Source organism: Ptychodera flava, chromosome 20, assembly GCF_041260155.1.
Source record: "Ptychodera flava strain L36383 chromosome 20, AS_Pfla_20210202, whole genome shotgun sequence".
Lineage (NCBI taxonomy): Eukaryota > Metazoa > Hemichordata > Enteropneusta > Ptychoderidae > Ptychodera > Ptychodera flava.
Genome location: NC_091947.1, coordinates 1,860,030 through 1,880,184, shown reverse-complemented (window position 1 = coordinate 1,880,184; position 20,155 = coordinate 1,860,030). Strand labels below are relative to the sequence as shown.

The window sequence follows — 20,155 nt, the reverse complement described above, 5'->3', positions numbered from 1 at the left end:
AACATTCCAATACTTTGCTATATGGACGATCTCTTCTGGCAAATATATTCACTTCTCTGTGTGATAAGGATCTTGCCACTCCTTGGGTTTATTTCTGATGTATTTTGACAAGGAAGATTTTAATATGTCTTAACTGAAGAAACTGATTTAAAAGCTTTCGACAAAACATCACTCATATTGAAAACGTATGGCATTTTTTCAGATGACAATACATTACATGAAATGATTAATCGTTTATTCACAAATTTATGTATTTATAGTTTGAAAATCGAAAGCCTTTATGCTTACATCTATCACCGGTTACAGGTTATGATACAAGTCCAGGTCGTTAAATAACGATATGATAGCTTTCAATGGCACTATTTGTATGTTCACAGATTTGACCAGATTCATTTGAAACCTGTTCTTCGTATACATTTCCCTAACGACAAATTTCTACTACGTTAAACATGTTGCCACCTCATAGAGGTGAACGCTCCCCTTTCAGTACAGTGCCCTCAGGTGAAACCGCACCAAGTTTGCGTTGAACACCTTTAAGGGGAGTATAAATTGACATCATTTCCTGGCCTTGAAAGCATCGTCTGACCTTCAGTGTATTGTTGTGTTTTTCTATGCTTCAACTGAACAGGTATGTGCAGACGTTTAATAATGCTTCTGGTTGGCGGAGCTACGACAATCAGCACCAGTGACAACAGGAAAGACGTTAGTTTTTAAGCAACTCACCGAAAAAGACTAACAGTGCAGTTCTGTTAAGGTATGATCCGTGGCCAGTCCAGCCGTCCATAACAGCACGACTGATTGACCGTGGGTTAGGTCTGTCAGTACCTGACGGTTGGTAAACACCATCGCTGTACGCTGCCGGTAAGGACCGCGTTAATGTCGTATCTACGGAAGGAATTAATTGTACGGCGGAAAGTTAAAGACCAATATAGGTAGGATTTTTTAACCGGTGAATACATATTATTTTTTTAGTTTGTGAAAGTTTCTCTTAAATAAGTCATACAATGATACTTGGATCTAATCTAATATGAGAAATACTGGTCGTCAAATATGATGGCTGTAGGTAGAAACATACCTGCTCCTCCCCAGTCGGGATGGGCTAAGTTGTTAAAAAACCCATCGTACGGTTCTGTCTCGAATCCCTTGTCTTCGCTTTGACCGATCGAGCCTGGAAAATGAAAGCAGATGTTTTACATTGTGCCCGACTCATTGGATATGACGTATTCGCTAATCGTCAGAATTATTCTATTATTCTCTGTCCAATCTGTAATATTCTGAGTTCTGTCTGACTTTGAAATATTGCACGAATATGATTGTGTATCGAGATTACTAACGATTCGAAAAGCGTTGCATGCAATGTTAACATTTCGATATATTTCATTTATAATTTTGACAAAGTCGTGCAGTTCTCTGTCTTTCTGTGTCTGTCTCTGCCTCTGTTCCCCCTCTGTTTCCCCCTTCCCCTCTCTCTCTCTCTCTCTCTCTCTCTCTCTCTCTCTCTCTCTCTCTCTCTCTCTCTCTCTCTCTCTCTTCTCTCTCTCTCTCTCTCTCTCTCTCTCTCTCTCTCTCTCTCTCTCTCTCTGCATGTTACCGACGATGATGCGATTTCACTTACTTAAAATAACTATGCTGAATGACAAATCACAATAGTTTGGCAATTTACACCATGGCAACGACGCATATATGCCTATACGCTTTTTTTGCGTACATGTTAACTTTCATGTGTTCACTGTTTTTGTCCTTTGTGTTGTCAACACAGTCTCCTTCTCCAGCATGATTTATCGATTTAAGGTTATTTCCTAACAAATCGTGATCGGTTCGAACATTAGACAAAATCCACCCACGTTTTGGACCCTTCAAATTTGTTTGCCATATCGTATGAGTAGTTTAAGCGATCCGTTGAAAAGAGATATTCCTAACATAACACATTTCACAAGAGCTCTTCCTGGGCCTCACAAGGCCTTTGCAAGGTGACCCTGTCCTAGGTCTTGCCGTCAAGGGAGACTGTCTGGACTTCACAGCTTGGATAGGTCGGCGTAGTGTACGCTTGTTTTGAGGGGGGTCTTTGCCCGAATAAACACAACCTAAATGGCGCTATTTACCTCTCCCTAGTCTGTGACTACTGTGGGACAAACAAGCTGTGTAAAATAGATTTGACTGCTATGTACTGATCGAGGTGCTGTGAGAGTCAAACTGTTGACTAATTTCTTGATTTGCCGCCTGAGTGTTGAGTAACCTACTTGGGCAATGAACCGTCTTGCGACATGAGTGGCAATTTAGAAATACAATGAATAAATTACCGTCAACTGCTCACACTATCGACAGATCTTAACATGCACATTCAAGTCACTGCCTGTCAAAGTCCACACTGTAAATCTATTGAATGAAATCAAATCAATCGCTATTTATGTACTTGTAATCCCAAGGCGTCAAAGTCTCACATTCTCTGTACATTTCTAGCACCCATGTGTCAAAATTCCAGTAACAACAAAATGTTCATACAACGCCAACACAGACAGAGCAGGCGCTGATCATGATGACGTCATAGCAGTTAGTATAAATACTATTGCTGTGCTGTGTTGGTATTTATTATTGGACCTGATATCCTTCATTTCACCTTATGCAAATATAAAAAAGCAAGTTGACGTGACGGGTTTAAACCTAATATCGGATCCTTACGTCACAGCCGCTTGGTACGGCGTGATACCGTGATATGTTTCACAACGTCTTCATGTGGTAATAAAAGTACCGTCAGCAATTATACGCTTTAAAATGAACAAGTATGGAGAGTCAGAAATTCTGTGTATCACGAGAAGATTTTTCTCAAGAATACAATGGGTAAATACAGATTATTAAGAAAATAAAAATGAATTACGATCATATGAGAAAGAAGTTCATATTAGATGGCAGGCAATATAAATAAAGTCACGTCTCACCGCGACTTCTAAATCCATATTACTTGAAGACTAGACTGCATATTCTGTTCGCAACTTACAGAATGGAGCAGTTCCCCGATAGCATCATAAGACGAGAGTTGCCACATATACATTTTCTTCATTTACACTTATTTTCCGGTGACGATAAAACCGGTATTTTTTATCCTAATTTTTCGCTGCCCCTAAAGAAGTGCAGCATGTTTTATTGCATGACACTCCAAGTCATAACGTACTCCTTGGAGAAGAGAGTTTTGAACGACCGCTTTAAAATATTAATTCCGCTTTTTTGTTAAATAGATTAGAAATTATCAACAGTCATTTGTCATTTCGGCAACGAGACCAATCACTCATTTTCCTTTGGAAAATAAACGGATATGAAAAGGTATATAGCCTTATTTCACTATCGGGGTAAATGAGAAACATATCTGTCGTTTTGCTGTATTTTTGGACATAATGCTTGTGAATATTACCAAAACTATCAGTCCGAAATAGAAGAAGAACAGTTCAACGTGTCATGAAAAGCACAAATCACCCTTGATAGTATAAATGTAACACTCCTAAAATCAGTTCCAGCAAACCACACAACATTTTCAGAGTCTGACATCACTGAACATGGCTTCACAGCCTTGAAATCGTTGTAATAATTCATCCAAAACAAAGAATAGCCGCAAGGGACCATTCAGTCGCGTTCTTTTGTAAATAGACATGGCTGCAGTAAAACTTCGCATCCCGACGTCAGGTGCCCTCAATTTAAATTACTTTCACTTTTCATAATGGTAGCCATACCCTCCACTGTTTCTACGATCTCATGCATGCTATCGTGTTTGAATGTTGCCGAAATTCCTAACGCTCATATTACACAAGTGACGACGTATCTCTTCCGTCATAAGATTCCATGTCGGCACGCTGGTGGAAATCCGTTGCACCCGATGTATTAGGCCTCGTACAACTTGTGGTAGTTATCCGCGATTAAACTCTTCTGTTTAGCCCATTCGCACAAACTTGCGCCAATTTTCACAGTTTCCAACATGATTGCATTTGTTTCTTAATGTCAGCTTTTGCTATGTCCTGAACCCATTGAAATGGAACAAGCACAGTCTTCTCAGTGCCGCCGGTCTTTGCACACTTACCATTCTATTATCAGAAAATTGCAGGGATATTTCAAGACAGGCTATTTACGACTGTGCCTACATTAATCAATAGCGTTATAATTGATATTAGGAGGAAGAGAACCTCTTTCAACAAAACAAATGAATAAATTCAACGTCGGATCTTTAAAGTAAGATATTGATGTCTTTTCAAATTTTGTCGAAGAGTTTTGATAAAATAGACTGGCGCACTTCGACATTATCAAGCACTTCCTGTAACTGTTTGTCTTGCTACTAAGCTATAGGTATTGATTATATTTTTCTACACTTGAACATGACATCATCTGATGTTTGAATATATTGTTATCGTTTGATTGTTTCTTTCAAAAATGTTAAATATGGGGTGTCGTTACAATTCTTATCACATTTGTTCAAGAGCAATCAGTCGGAATGAAAATGTCAAACATTATCACGGGAAAATGATTCAAATGTTTTTAACACCACACACAAAAATCAAAACTTCCGCGCCAGTAAATGTTTGTAAAACTCCTTCTGCTCCAGTCTTTTTTCATTTTTGATCAGGAAGTCATAAATTTTGTATTTTTACTGGGTTTAAATGATAGTCATCTTAATCAAAATAGCAGCTTTCATACTTTCGTTGTATGTATTAACTCCAACAATTCGACAAAATGCGTAATACGTCGATGCGTAATCAAACCAACCATCAAAGGAACTAAGGTATGACTAACATTTCGAAAACACCTGTAGGGGTAGAGTGACGTAATTCGATTGGATTTAAATGAAGTTGTATGAATTCTTGAGAAATATTATTGATATACAGATGCGGAAATTGCAATTATAACTTGATACACTTCCTAGTACGTAGTGCTTCAGATCACAATACTTGTGCGGGTCGTAAATCTCAAAAGTTTCATAAGTTCACTTGTTATCGCCCACCTGAGCATTGTTCCCCGAGTTCTACAAGTGCCAACATCGCTAGGCAAGTGGTGTTTATTCTTGGAAGGGACCCTCCCTGACAAAAAACAGTAGCAAGCCGACGACCTGGCCAAGCCGCGCGGATCGATCTGCCCTTGGCGGTACTTCCGTACCAATTTTGTGTAGACCGGTCGAGAAATTGTCGGTTATGTGAAACACAGCGCATGAGGACCATGCTGTTTATAGTGTTTGAAGACTAGATTTACACCTAATAACGCGATATTGCATCGTTCTTCAGAACTACACGAAATTGCGTTTCAAATTGAGTAACTCCGCTTATGATGAGATTTCTGCGACAATGCAAATGATATTCCGTAATATACAACATAGATTTGTTGTGCAGTTTCGCTCCCATTTTGCCACTTACCTAGACATGCTTCAAGTCTGTGGGCATGTAAGTATCGAAACATATAATAAATTGAAGTACTAAACAACAGCAGACAGTCGCTCTAATGGCAGGCTGTTGCGTAGATCGTAGCGTGAACGCCTTGCAGCCAGTACCTCAGCCAGGTGACAGGGGACCAATCTACCACTTACCTAATGTGACGGTGAAGATACAAAGTAAGACCAATCTCTGAAGATGATGACACACTGTGGTGTCCATGCTTGAGGGTTATTTCTTTACAATGACAACAACAATACTTTATTTTTTCTTCAAGACGACTTGAGATAACCTATTGAGAGAAGTAAATATATAAACATATAAGCACAGTTTATCACTATCTGAAAAAGACAGATGTCTTCTCGGCAAAGAGATGAGCTCTAGGTGTATGCATAATTTTAATGTTCAGCAGAAGCCACGACTGTGCGTACCCATCGTTACGTTTGATAGATAGATAGATAGATAGATAGATAGATAGATAGATAGATAGATAGATAGATACATAGATACATACATACATACATACATACATACATACATACATACATACATACATACATACATACATAGATAGATAGATAGATAGATAGATAGATAGATAGATAGATAGATAGATAGATAGATAGATAGATAGATAGATAGATAGATAGATACATAGATACATAGATAGATACATAAAATGTACGTATGCGTGAGCGTGCCTGTATGTGTATCGGTGTATCGCTAGGCCATACATTCAAAGTATTCGAATTAACACTTGTCGCAAATTGGTTTTCGTTGGTATTTATTCGTCAGTCCAGAGTTGCTCGTAGTACGACGGTTAATTACGGAGTCTTTGAACCTAGTCTTAGTTGCCTTGTGTTTATTACAATTACCGTATAGTGGCAACTGTATTTCCTAGTACCCGGGAGTTGCGAAATTTCCAAGTTGTCCATGTGAGCGAAGAATAAAGGTTGGTTAAGACCTTAAGTCACTAGTCTTACTCCCTGCAGCTAATTTATTCACGGCGAACAAGTACGAGTAAACCAGATGAGACTTGTCTGAGTATAATGTTACTCGACTTACCGGTAGCGTTACTGGCCGTGACAACGCCTACGAGGCTGCATTGCAACCGTAAAACTCTGTTTGCGTCTCAATGTCTAAGCCCTCTTAATTGGATTATTGTTCGACCATAAAACTCAATTAAAATTTAAAAGGGAAGAGAAATCAATCTCGATTGTAGAATGTCATTAAAATCACATGTAAGCCGCGTTGGCTTTATTTTATTCCCCTGTACTCATCTTGACTGTCCCCCTGTGCAGCGGTGAAGAAGAGACGAAACCAAGGGACAAGAAGGCAAGTCAAAGGTAATGTGTCTATAAGTTTGAATTCTGAGAGATTCGTGCTATCTCGATAATCTTTCTGATACAAACGATGGCTCATCACCGGGTGAGATTCAAATCCTTCCCATGCATCCGCAAAGTAACTTGAATCTCGTTCACCTTCGGTCGTTATTTACGATATTTGCATTTCAATATGCCCTTCAGTTATCTTGAAACTAAATCAAATGTCTATGGCAACGGTCAAATAAATCTATTGTCATCCGATAAACTTTTCAAGTGAGGTCGGAATGATACTTCACACAAAGATCGTACAAGTATCGTTTGAAACGTGAACATATCTCAGGCACACACCTAATTAACTGTCCTGATAATCAACAAAAATCTTATCAATATATAAAATGTACATTACTATATAAGCTGATGCTGAGTGCGTAGAGGGTCCATTTACTTACAATTTGCCCGTATAAAATGTTAAAAAATTGCGTTTCGCTACGTGAATAGAAAATTCGTCCCGAGGAGTATTTGGTTAGCTCTTGAACTGTAGTCAAAAAGCAGTAAAATCTTTTCATTGGACGTTACATAAACAAGTTAACACTCACCCTTGACTTCTTCGACTAATACCAGTTATAACAAGACGGTTTAGCTTCTGTCTGTACCAAGTTCCTGATTGTGATTTCTTAAAAACTTTGCCACGTCTCAGCTTTACTTTGTTGTGACCAATGACAGACGCGCTCTTGGCCGCGACGGCTGTCTGGGTGGTACTTGTACTACACAATTACTTTTCGTCTCTGTGAAAGCATGATTGTACTTTATACGAGTTTCTTGAAGGGGCTTGCCTGGGGGAAACCCCCTTGTCCAGGTGACTAATGTCTGCCAGTGTTTATGCGACGTCATAGTTAGATTTATGACCTGCATACCTTTGTCGAAAGCGGCAGTGTCAATAACAATCAGATGGACCTCCTACCGCCGAAAGACCATCGAATGCCGTTGGGAACGGTAACAATGACATACCTTTCTTTTTGTTATTTTTGTGTCCTTGAACAGGGGAGTGTGTCTGTCTATGGCTAGGTCTGTGTCTTCTTTTTTCCCAACTATTTGCAAGCTAGATATTACCGTATTTATTTGAAGTGTCACAGATAGCATTTTATTAATCACTGCAGTTATGGGTTTGTCGATAATAAATTTGGCATGTATTATTTAAACAGAGACAAAGACAATGTAGGAACACGTTTGACTTCAAGTACTGATTTAATAACGTCGCTCCTTCACAAAAAATAAACCACTTATCTGTAACATAATCACGTCCTTTCTCCGCACACTCGTAAGAAAGTTTAATGATGATTTCGTACCAATCTGATTAAAATCCAATGTAGAGATAGGTCGGTCTTTTACGCTATCGTGTAACGGTCTTTTTTTCTGTGGTCCTGTGAGGGATTGCTTTTATACACAAATCAGTATATATTATGCCGTGTTTTATTTGAAGATTATTTCAGACATACAGACTATCGAATAGTCTACACCACTATACGCGTCATTATCCAATATTCATTACTGCACAGTCCCTGCTACACCGTGTACTGTATCAACTGGAAAACTTATCCTTGGCCGTAACTCATTCAAGCTGTTTTTCAGACCGTGACATTGTTGTTGAATCCGTTCTGGATTTACGGTGTCGTTAACTCACATTCATTATAAAATGATAAACCATACAATGGGATGGATAGTCCCATAAGGACTATGATAGCTCGGCCTCACTGCTTTCAATGCTTTGAATCGAATGACAAGTTTCTGAAGCTAGAGAAATTACCGCTTCGGTGCGATAGCCCGTGAAGGAATATAGTTTATCACAAGCTGTCTGCACGACACTAACTTAAATTTGAATATCAAACCCAGCTGAAGAATATTTTATCAAGTAAGTCTCTAACATGAGAGCAAATGCAGAAAAGTTATAGAAGTAAGAAGTTCTTGCTCTATAGTCTGATCATGCACTAAGTTTCAACAGAACGATGAAGTAAACTCATCTTCGTATCGTAGTTTGCGTGATGAATTATCTTGCGTTATCAGATAACACTCGCGTGCCGTATAAGTAATCACGCTTTTTTCCCTCGATGAAAATCATTTTATAATATGATGGAACAAACCATACTTCAAAGTTTTCAAGTTCCTAATAGTGCAGACATCCGACAGTGCACAACACTGAAAACGTGTTTCTAAATACAAATTTCTTGTTTAATTGTGCATTTATGGTCATTCTTCGAGTAAGACTTCTTGACTACATATGCACATGGTAACGATTTGTAAGAAGTGTGCTTGTAATGGTATACGGCAAAACTACATAGAATTACGTACGCGCTTCGAATTTTGTTGGCATTTATGCGAGAACTATCCAATACAGAATATGTAGAACGGAGAAGTCGTGTCAGAGGCAATATTATTTGCTTCTTGACAAACTGAGAGAGGGGATGGAGGGAAGGGGTGAGGGAGGGAGGGTGATTGGAATCAATTTGAGGATCAATATTATATCTCAGATTGTGAGAATCGACTGAATCCCTGCTGTATGTATTTTAGTTTGGACATAATTACTCGACTCGACGCATTTTGAAAATCGTGATAAAGATTTTGTGTGGGGGTTGGGACATTGTCACATGCATCGCAACGATGTTCACCTGCTGTAACACGTGCAAACCACGTGCACAAAATGCAAGCATTGTGAAAGTCTCAGTTATTCTCACTAAAGTGACAGAAATACGTCATATTTTCCAGGATTTTGTGCAACCACTTTGTTCGCGATCGTTCCAGTAAACGAAAAACTCTACCACATTTTGTTCATCAGATCTTTATCGCGTTAGAAGCCCTGTAAAAGTGTCTTTCTCTTTACCATTCAAATAAGAAGGCGTCGTTGGGACTATTGTTTTCATTACACTGCAGAGAAAATGACGCTAAATAGTAATTGCCATGATACATTATATTTCGTATAAAATTTAAATGAATGTCATGTTAAACTGTCCTTCGATCAAAAATTCATGTAAAAGTGATTGACGTCGAATTATGCATTACTTGTTTCATTGACTTGCATAGAATAATTTGTGTTCGGCTAGCGTTGCAAATTTTGATGATATTTTATTTTGATTTTTTTTCACTGTTTTTGTTTTGTATGTCGACAAGTTCTTGTTTTACATCCCGGATCATGTTAAAACATCTACCATTCAGCTTGTCTACACAGCATCGATACTTGTAATGTGCACTGTTCTTGTTGACATTTGTATTCTAGTCCGGACCAGAATTCACTTTTCAACAACAGCATTAGACAAGCTGAATACTAGCACTGTTTATCTAAACATGCTTTGGCGAGTACAACAAGGAACTGCATAGTTGACAAAAAGCAAAGTTAGATTTTTAAAAACGTTAATTGTTACAGCTATAGTCTTCTACAATCTAGAGGCTGATTGGTTGATAAGGAAAAGAATGACATATTTGTGTGAAGTATCATGTGGCGTGGTGGGTGTTTTAAAAGACATCTTACAGAGAAGTTGTTCAACGCTTGTCAGTATCCTTCCATGTTTTAAAATAATTCAGAAAAAAATCCATGAAAATGGTATGATGTTATAAACAGGTCAAATGAAAAATCAGAGACAGAAAGCCTTCTTTACCGATGTTGTACCCAAATCAATGACAAACACTAACGTAAGCAAACATTTTCACACTCAATGGAAAACTGAATTTACATCTTGGAACGAGGTTATTTTTTCTCTTCTAGGCGAAGAGATTAAATTCATACGTGTTATCTTCTTCTTTGAAATTCGCCAAATGGAATAAAATTAATCACCTGTGCCAAAAGGTAAAACTTCTTACTTCTAAAATCGTTTTGGATTCATTGCTTTGTCACTAAAGCAAGAAGATCCAGACAATGCATAGCCAGCTGCTGTCCTCAACGTTACAAATCGAGCTATCAATCAACAGTGTCACTTACAGGGAAAAGTTTCAGAGTAAAACCTTCCCCCTTAAGTCCCTACTTATTCTGTTGGAAGGTGACACCTGCACGTACTTTTTATTTCCTTGTATGAAACGTACGGCAAGCTAAACGTTGCTGGGTGTAACATTACCAAAATTTTTTCTTCGAGGTTTTGTTTGTTGGAAATACGTGATTCTACACTATAGACGTATATTTCGTCGACTATACTGATCACTGGGCAGTTGAATGAAATTTTTAGGGCCAAATTCACAAATGTTTCCCAAATGTGTCAAATTATGAAAATGCTTCACAATGGAACGTGGTGCCATTTCCTGCATGTTTGTGTTGTCAAAGTCACAGTTTGACGAAGACTGGAGAGCTTTCGCCACCGCGGTCCGTTTGTAAGCTTGTTAATATCAGGTAATAATAGTAATGTATGTCCTGACAGCCTTCTTGCCTGAAGAATATTTACACATATGTTTCCGTTTAAGTATTTACTTGTTAGGTTGACAGGTACGCCTGCAAGCGATGGATCAGATTTCCACTGATTTCCTGATCGGATGTCTTGTAACGAGGGGTCTTCAAACAGTCAGGTACTTCAGACCCTGGTCCCTTGCCCGTTCGTCTTACAAATAGAACAATTAATCAGATTAATGGGTGGATTGCGATATTTACTGTATTTGATAGTATTGTTTCTATCCAGAGATCGTTACAAGTGCGTATAGATACATACATAGGTACATAGATACATACATAGATACATACATAGATACATACATAGATACATACATACATACATACATACATACATACATACATACATACATACATACATACATACATACATACATACATACATACATACATACATACATACATACATACATACATACATACATACATACATACATACATACATTCTGAATATTCACACACTGACAATGATACCATGAATTCAGCTTGTACTATAAAATATTTGTATTCTCATTTCATTTGTACCTGAATAACGCCACATTAATAGTAGGCATCGAAGGCATATCTGTAGTTGAAATGAAATGGACCATTTTGTAGAAGTGCTCCAAGTCTCTGGACACGGAGAAAACATGACACGGTCATGTAGATGTGTAACACAAGCAGACAGCCAGGCAAATACTCTTGCAGTAAGGCATGCTAACACAACTCTCGACCGGTCGTATTTTATGAATACCTTGATTACAGTTACGTAATTGTCAAAATTAGGGACAGTGAAATAGACTTCCTTCTTATTTTATTCACATTTTCACCGTGATATGCATTTCCATATTTAGAGTGACATGGAGTAAAAACTGAAACTTGGGTCGTGTAATCAAAAAACATACAGGAAAATATCTCTGGAAGAAGACCAAACAGAGTGATCATATGAAGGAATAAGTTTCGTCGTATTTTCATATGTGCGTCATAAAACTAATGCTATCATCTTTTTATTGGAATCTGTTTAAACGGATCACAATGAAATGTAAACGTGACGTATTGTTGGAGGCTTGCATCAGTCGTTTTTTTTTGAATCATGCTAAAATACTTGTGATCTCAAGGAAGAATCCGCCTCGGGGACACATATTCGGACTCTCAAACTTTTCTGATCTACCACTTGTGGCGGTTCATTTTAAAGCTGTTGGTGTAAGAAAACTTTTTACGGTATTAGATTTTCGAAAATCGATTTTTTTTTTCCACATAGAGTTAACACAGGGATGGCGGCCATTTTAAATTTCAAATATCGGTAAATCTTGGGTGATTTGTTTCTCTTGTACCAAAATCTGCACGGTGACCCTCGATTTTCATTCGTGGTTTTGAAAGAGCGTGGTTGAACTATTCCTTGGGGAAAATCTGAGCAAAAGTTTAAGTCTTTCACATTCAAGGCGCATACTACCTTAACTGAGAGGGAGTTAATTGCTAAAAACATTCAATTGCCATTAATTTACACAAGATGGGCAAAACAAGGCACTGCAATTTCCTCTGGAGGTAAACCTTCGAGTTTATTCAGAGATATGTGAGAGGAAATGGAAAGGACGGCGTCAAATCAACGCCATGTGGAGGGCCAACCTGATCAATTAACTCTTCATTTTAATAACAAAGAATAATATCGGAATTCTTCGGTAACCACTTTCAATAATTTGATTCATCACGATTCATGATAGTTGATAACGTCTGGGTACAGTTTTCGTGAGTATGTGTTGCAGGTGATATCAAGCCTTCGTGTACACTTACTGAAGCAAATTTGTTGAGTCCTGCTTCGGAATTAAGCGAAGTGAAATTTGTTTGCTGGCCAATGCCTGTGTGTGAACACGCTTAATAAGCATGCACTTGTCCAACAGGTGCTACAAGGCGTGGGAAGAAATGAAAAGCTTACAAACTGCAACATCGCCGATCGATCGATTCGGCAATGTTGTATAAAAGATGTAGTATTTTCAAGGGGCGTGAGATGAATATATTCAAATAGCATAATAATTTGTGCGAGTTTGATTATTCAATGTCGAAGTTTATAGCATTTTTCCTAAGGATTACCTTCAAGTCAGTCAACAGGAAAATTCCTGCGAAGACCGAAATCTCGATCCTGGCACTTTATTTTTGTCAATAATTCATTTCATTGTGTATCGTTTGCTGACATGGTTGATCATGTTGCAACTTAACAATGCAGGGCAATGTTTGAATGCTTATTACAAAACAATCGATAAATTATTCAACTTTTTGTCTCGCATGGGTAAAAATGACTGGGACAAGGAAGTATTTTGAACAAGGAAATACAACACAAGTCGACATATGAAAACAAAGAACAACTCAGAGAATCCAGTGATATTTCAGAGTGAGTTGATTTTTCAGACAATGGTCACTTTGAACCAACGTATTAGCTTTCATGGTGGTATTTCCCCTGAAGTTACCCCACTAAATCTACTGTATAAACAAACCTAACATCACTGAATTCCGTACAGTATTACCAACTAACCCATTTTAAATAAACTTTGCAATTTTTGCAGCAAATGTTGAATTTTGAATAAATCATACAACCAAAACAGCGATGATGTTTGGTCGGAACGACAAAACAATGGAGGACAATGGCCAGACAATGGAATTGGCCAACTTATTGATTAATTTCTTAGCATACCGACTCAATTGAACTCTAATTGAAAGTTGACATCTTTAATGACAGCTAACACAATCACCGTGACGATCTCGAGTCATTTAGTTTTATCAGGGTTTTTTGTTTGTTTGTTTGATTTTTTGTTTTCTGAAAAGTAGTGTATGCGAATACGGCAAATGTATTGGTACTTGCGTAGATACCCTTCAATGGTAGAGCAACGTTTAAGACACAGGAGCTCGATACATTTCTAGGACGGTGATAATTTTATTAAATAAAGATTAGCTCTCATTCTCCTCACTCCTACACTCTGCGCAGATGTTTAAAACAGTCCGGTGCCTAGCTATGCCAGCGCTGGCGTTGCGTGAGTGCAGTGGTACGTGGGCACAGTCCTACATGTTCAGAAATTACAATGGTACAGGACTGCATTCATGCACAACTCAGTGCACTCACGTGAAACTCTGGCCGATAGTTACTCGCATGGTTTATCTCTGCAGCCGACTGTTTTAAACACCTGCGCAGTGTGCATGAGTAAGTATACCAGAGATTTTTATTTTTATTTTATTTTATTTTTTATTTTATTTATTCAGAGTCAACAGGCAAAAACCCACAAACATGTCTGACAATAAAAGCTAAGATAAAATCTGATACAAACATAAAACACACACATTATTTATACAAAGTATCTTTGACGGTTTGACGGAAGACAGACCAATCGGCGAAGATGTCAACAAAATTGTATTTGCACAAAAAGACACTGATCTCGGAAGAAAGGAAAACTCCCTAACATTTAAGCGAGATCTCGCAGGCTCAAAAGTCTCAGAGTGACGAAGTGTACTCATCAAAGAGTTGCAATTAATCTGTTCCACAAGATAGGATGAATCAACCTCGGAGTGGATAACCTTCAATAAAATTATCACCGTCCAGCAAATGTATGATTCGAGACACGGTTCAAGACCCAGTAGGTCCAGAGTAATGGACTCACTGTCAGAGGACGGTGAGTTCACAACTCTAGCACGGTGTTGTGCCCCTGAGCAAGGCACTTTACTCCTCAGTGCTCCATTGGGGGAGTTAGTGGGTTATGCGTACCTCATCCTGTAATTGGGCTAACGCCCGTTGGATGGTGGACTGATTAAAAAAAAAAAAATGTAACCAGCGCCTGTGCTTTTGAACTTTTATACTAGTATAGTCATCAATATCTTCGGAGTTGACACCACTATAGATTGCAAGGCTGACTTTTATGCAGACGTTTCCTAACAGTACCTCCATATCTCGATTAAGGCTTGACGTAAACAAAGCTTGCTTGTGGTGCCACCATGATTCCACCACTTGTCTACGATCAAAACCATTAATGTCATGTCAATTACCATAATTTAAGTGAAAGGCGACTTTGTGTATATTCTTGTCAGTCAAAATACGTGTAGCCGTAAAAATATGAACAATAGAGTGATACATGTTAAATTCGGTCAAGCTTTCAAAATAGGGCAGACAATTCAGCTGTACACATTTTTGAGCAAGAACGAAAATCTTTTTAAAATACAAAGCACTGAAGATTAACACATAGAGCTTGACAGATTTTACAGGGTCAGCAATAGATGTGACGGTCACGAGAACATAAGTGGTGCTTTGTTCTGCATTGTAAGCCATTTCGTTATGACGTCAGTGTGACGTCATTGCTTGCATAGAGAGGATAGTTCATTTATAGTTCTTGATCAATGCGAAAGTCCATTCATTGTCAGCAACGCAATTAACAGGCGTCACAGTCCCTCCACCAAGGAGGGACCGTGCATACGTTAACACAACTGACAAGCTTCTGTGATTTTGTGGCATTTCTGTCACCGAGCGTCCCTAGTCGTTGCTCTTGATAAATGCAATTCCTGATATAAGATGCTTAGTTAGACGACAACTACACTACAGTACATCTTTTTTCAAGACATCCAGAAGACCAGAACGAATAAAAAATGAAAACTTTCCGTTACTCAATACCAATAGATTGGCGCTTATTTTCATTTCAGTCCATCATCCAACGGGTGCTTTGCCCATTTACAGGATGAGGTACCCATAACCCACTCCCCCAATGGAGCACAGAGGAGTAAAGTGCCTTGCTCAAGGGCACAATACCGAGCTAGAGTCTCGAATTCACCGTCCTCCGACAGTGAATCCGCCACTCTGGATCTACCGGGATTTCAATAAAGATAGAGACTAAATCAGTATTCCATTCCCCTATGTGTACTAATGTCATGCGGCAGTTGACTCGATCACTTATGATACCACACAACCACTCAGTACGCGATCAGCCATCGTTGATGAGTCTTCACTCCCTTAACACAAACATGGACACACACATGCACATGATTTGAAAATTTGAAAAACACAACACTTTATCATTGTAATCGATTCATTTAATACACTGAAAGGAAGTCCTAAAATGTAAAGTTATTAAAAGTTTATTTCGTCGATTAATTCTCTGCTATTTTTCCTCTATGAATAGATTAAGGTTATATTCCGGTAATATTTTAGAACAACTTGTTTCTTTCAAAGCATTCCTTTGTACATTGTCACTATACAACATTGTTTGGTCGTAGGTGGAAATACGCCCACTGCAGACTTTTCTTATTGTAAGCTCAATCATCGAACTTTGAACCAAATTTCTATTTAATGTTACTAGACGCATGCCACTTAGCTTTTACACAAATATGTCTGTAGAAAAATCGTGAAATCAAATGATGTTAAATATTGTAAGTAAGACTAAAACAGATGCCTCCAGTTTATCAACTGGCGATTGGACCACGACGTATGTATTGTACAGTTGGAATGTTAGTGAATAGTCGTGATAGATGACAATTCTCACCAAACGGCAATTTCTGCTAAATAGTATGAGTTCAGTAAGAACTTCCTGGACGAGGTGCGAAGGTCAAGTCATAAAAATATTAAACCATTCTTTAAAAATTGACAACGTTGCCATTCATCACCAATGAAATTATGTTTTTGATCACTTTAAACTACTACTGTTTCAGGGAAATTCATTTTCCAGGAACATGCATGCTAACGTATTTCAGGAACACAGAAAAAAAAACCGAAAAAAATTGCAGCTGAAGATTTATTCAAATAAAACAATATCAACATACTTCGTCATACTAGTAATCCGTTAGATTTTAAAAATGACTCGCTTATTTCCTTATTGTCATAATTCACACATACCCCACCCTACATGGATAACGCCACAACGAAAGTATTTACAGACCTACGGGGACAATGGCTGGAACTTTCGGCTACATTTTGTGTATCCTTGTTTTAGAAAACAAATCTTGCCTTTCTTCTTCTTAAGAATATTGCAATAAGAAGTATTGTCTCTACTAACGTAATGACGATTGTATAATCTGCACTGGTAGGCCGTATGTTGATAAAAGAATGTTTTGTCCGACTAAAAGGCAATTATCACTGATAAAATTGTTTTTATTATTACATATATACATACTGGATGTGTTAACAAGAGAAACACTACATCAAAAGTCACAACTAATAACGATGTCAATCGAAGGATTTGCCACTTCCTCATCATCAAAACTTGAACTTAAAAGGCCAGTAGCTGTAACTTTTGGCGATTTTTTTTTTCACTTGTATTTGTTTGTTTTCTTTTGTGACGAAGATTTTTGATCTATATTCCCTAATGCATGTTTCAACTCAATCTGTGCATAGAATGCATTGTACTGTTATTAGACAAGTAGTCTGGATTACAATTCAAACGTTTAGAAAACAGTGTAATTTTTCTGTATACACAATGTGTTGACAAACTTGATGGCGAGTGTTTCAACATGCTTTTTGGTAGGACAAATCTTTGCTGTGGACGTACTGAACAAAAACTGTGAAACTATCTTCAAAGTCACAACCAATTATCCTCTAATAAGACATGCATTCCAACACAAACGCTATCTTCCTTATCTGTTGCTTGCTTGTAATATGATTTATTTGTATTATGGTCATTTGGAATGGTGATTATCATATTTTTTAATAAGGCCTGATATATACGTTTGAACTCATACACTTTCTTTCGTTTAAGTCACTATCTCACATGCTTTAAACATGTTGGACACTTTGTACTGTAATGGAATAATGAATGATGGAATAATGGAATAATGAATTATTACATTTCTTAAAATAAGGCATTGTGTTGATGACTCATTACAAGTCATATTTTCGCTGACGTATCAGCATCTTGTGGCATAGAGAAATGAGCTTTGTTCTAATCGGTGGGTGTGGTAACCAACACGTAAACCGTTGCTACGAAGGGACAAACAAAAAAAGTTTGGTACACGAAATATACCACAGCACTACTCCCAACCAAATCTACACAATGAGATTTTTTCTGCCAAATATTGATTAATCATATAACACACCAGCAGATTAAAATGGAGCTCATTCCGTATTAGATTGATTCTACATTAAGTTCTATTTTTCTTTAAGTTTGTTAGAAACGATAAAGTGAGTTCATACTTTCGTAACCATCCGGTATGGCGGAAGTTTGGTCACCTGCACATTGGTTGGAGCTGATACGTGGGGTTGGTAGCGGGACTTCCCCTAGCTTCCACGGTGTGCTCTAAATAGAACGATTCTTTCTTTAAGATGTCATATCAATATCATTCTGTGTGGAAAATTCCGCTTAAATGTACATAGTCCCGTCTGAAATCATTTATTTTTAAGTTAATTATCATTGTGTCATTTTTACTGAATTCAAAGCTTAAATTCAGTATAATTGAATTAATGACTTTTTGAAGACATCCTTTGTCTATAACGTCTCGGAGACCATAATTTTCACAGAAAAAAAGAAATTAGAAACAAATCGCAGTTTCAATCTATCGGCTTTCTGACTCGAAGTTACAGCCACGCCGTTTATATTTCAACGATGTTGTTTTCCCCCTAGAATAACCTGACCGCTTTCGAAACGTTGTCGAACCTATACTGTAATTTTGCCATCAGAGGGATCGATTCACCATGTTCGGCATTACTGATCAGTTAAAATCAGTAGGACAAGTTTCTTTCAAATTAATCTACACGATTGCAAAGAATCTTTCCGATGAATCGTTCTTCCAAACTCAAACAATAGCGAACATTGTTATTCCATTGTCGTTGTTTTGCGATTGGGCATGCGCGTCGTCTTATGTGATAGTCTTTATTTCACTCAGACAGTTGAGTTAAACTTAAAGGACGGTGGGGCGATCATTTTGTGTCTCAAAATATACTGCTAGTCTTCGTAGATCTTTTTATCGGCCCAGGGCAATGGAAGAGAACTGACGAGACATAGCTGTTTCTCTAGCAGGCAATTGTGATATAGGAAGATCAATAAAACAGTCTTGCGCAAAGATACGATATTTTAGACACGGAAGTAGATGCTGATCATAGGCAGTAGGAATGAAATGTTGACTTGTTTATTCTTAGAAATTATGTGTGCAAAGGAGTCTGGGAAATAATGGAGATAGCAGGGACTGTCCATAGCTGGCATTGATAACAATAGGTGGTGACGAAACAAGACGAATTTCCCCAGCCAATAGAGTACTGGCATTGATATGACGTAGGAGGTTCTCTCCGCTGAATGTGATTGGTCAAGAAAAGAATACCTCCCATTTCTACATAAGACACCTAAAAGAGTTCTCATTTAAGTTTTATGTCATTGAAACAAGGCTGCTTCCCCAGATTAGTCTTGAGTCGTCAGTTGCCTACATTGAACACAGGTAAGCCATTCTACTGTTAAGAGATATCAGAGATTTTAAAAATTTTCATCATATTTTTTACATAACTGCATTCCATCTTTAATGTCCTCATGTAAAACTTTAAGATGCATGAATTGCTTTCTGTATGGTTTCTGCAGTCTTTAGAAGAGTGCCGCTCCCTTCCACTTTTCGCGATGCTTGACGAACTTTTCACAGCTTTTCGCCACGGTGATGCACCAACTCTGTACGGCGAGAACCGTACTGCTGTATCGGCTGACATCTTAGAGGCTGGCCTCATATTTTGTACCTGTATCATAGCAACGGCGTACCTGTTGATTCTGCCCGGAATACGAGGAAGAAAGGTGAGCAAAAGTGATTTTCTCCACAGATGAAGCTATCTACTGCAAGTCGAAGTGGATGAAAATTAATGAATTATGAAAGTTCTACAGGCTGGGTTACAAGGGCAGTTGTAAAATATGAATAAACGTTAGTAAAAAACAAGGGCAAAATGATGGCTTATAAAAACAGGGCGTATCTTGCATTCTGAATACGTGAATAGAAGAGATTCAATATTTTACCTGTAATGGCTTTTGATTTGTTTTGCCAGATTTATACTTGTATCATCGTATGGTTGGTTTGCATGAAAGTTTTCACAGCCC

At 38.0% G+C, this 20,155-nt stretch overlaps 2 protein-coding genes across 3 annotated transcripts in view; one reads left to right on the top strand and one right to left on the bottom strand.

Annotated features, from left to right (window-relative positions):
• The window catches only part of LOC139119736 (dual oxidase 1-like), a 49,969-nt gene extending 42,485 nt beyond the window's left edge, over positions 1-7,484 (bottom strand). Inside the window, exons 1-4 of the mRNA XM_070683610.1 lie at positions 7,324-7,484; positions 5,558-5,694; positions 1,076-1,168; positions 724-885 (exon numbers count right to left, since the gene is read on the bottom strand). Coding sequence (XP_070539711.1) covers positions 724-885; positions 1,076-1,168; positions 5,558-5,624 — 322 coding nt within the window. The 5' untranslated portion in view covers positions 5,625-5,694; positions 7,324-7,484. The remainder of the gene's footprint in view (positions 1-723; positions 886-1,075; positions 1,169-5,557; positions 5,695-7,323) is intronic.
• LOC139119738 (dual oxidase maturation factor 1-like) overlaps positions 797-20,155 on the top strand; it is a 32,353-nt gene continuing 12,994 nt past the window's right edge. Inside the window, exons 1-3 of one of the 2 annotated variants that reach the window (XM_070683613.1) lie at positions 797-932; positions 19,225-19,517; positions 19,655-19,858. In XM_070683613.1, the coding sequence (XP_070539714.1) occupies positions 19,691-19,858 (168 nt within the window). In that variant the 5' untranslated portion in view covers positions 797-932; positions 19,225-19,517; positions 19,655-19,690. The remainder of the gene's footprint in view (positions 933-19,224; positions 19,518-19,654; positions 19,859-20,155) is intronic. The other variant, XM_070683614.1, reaches the window with a different exon arrangement.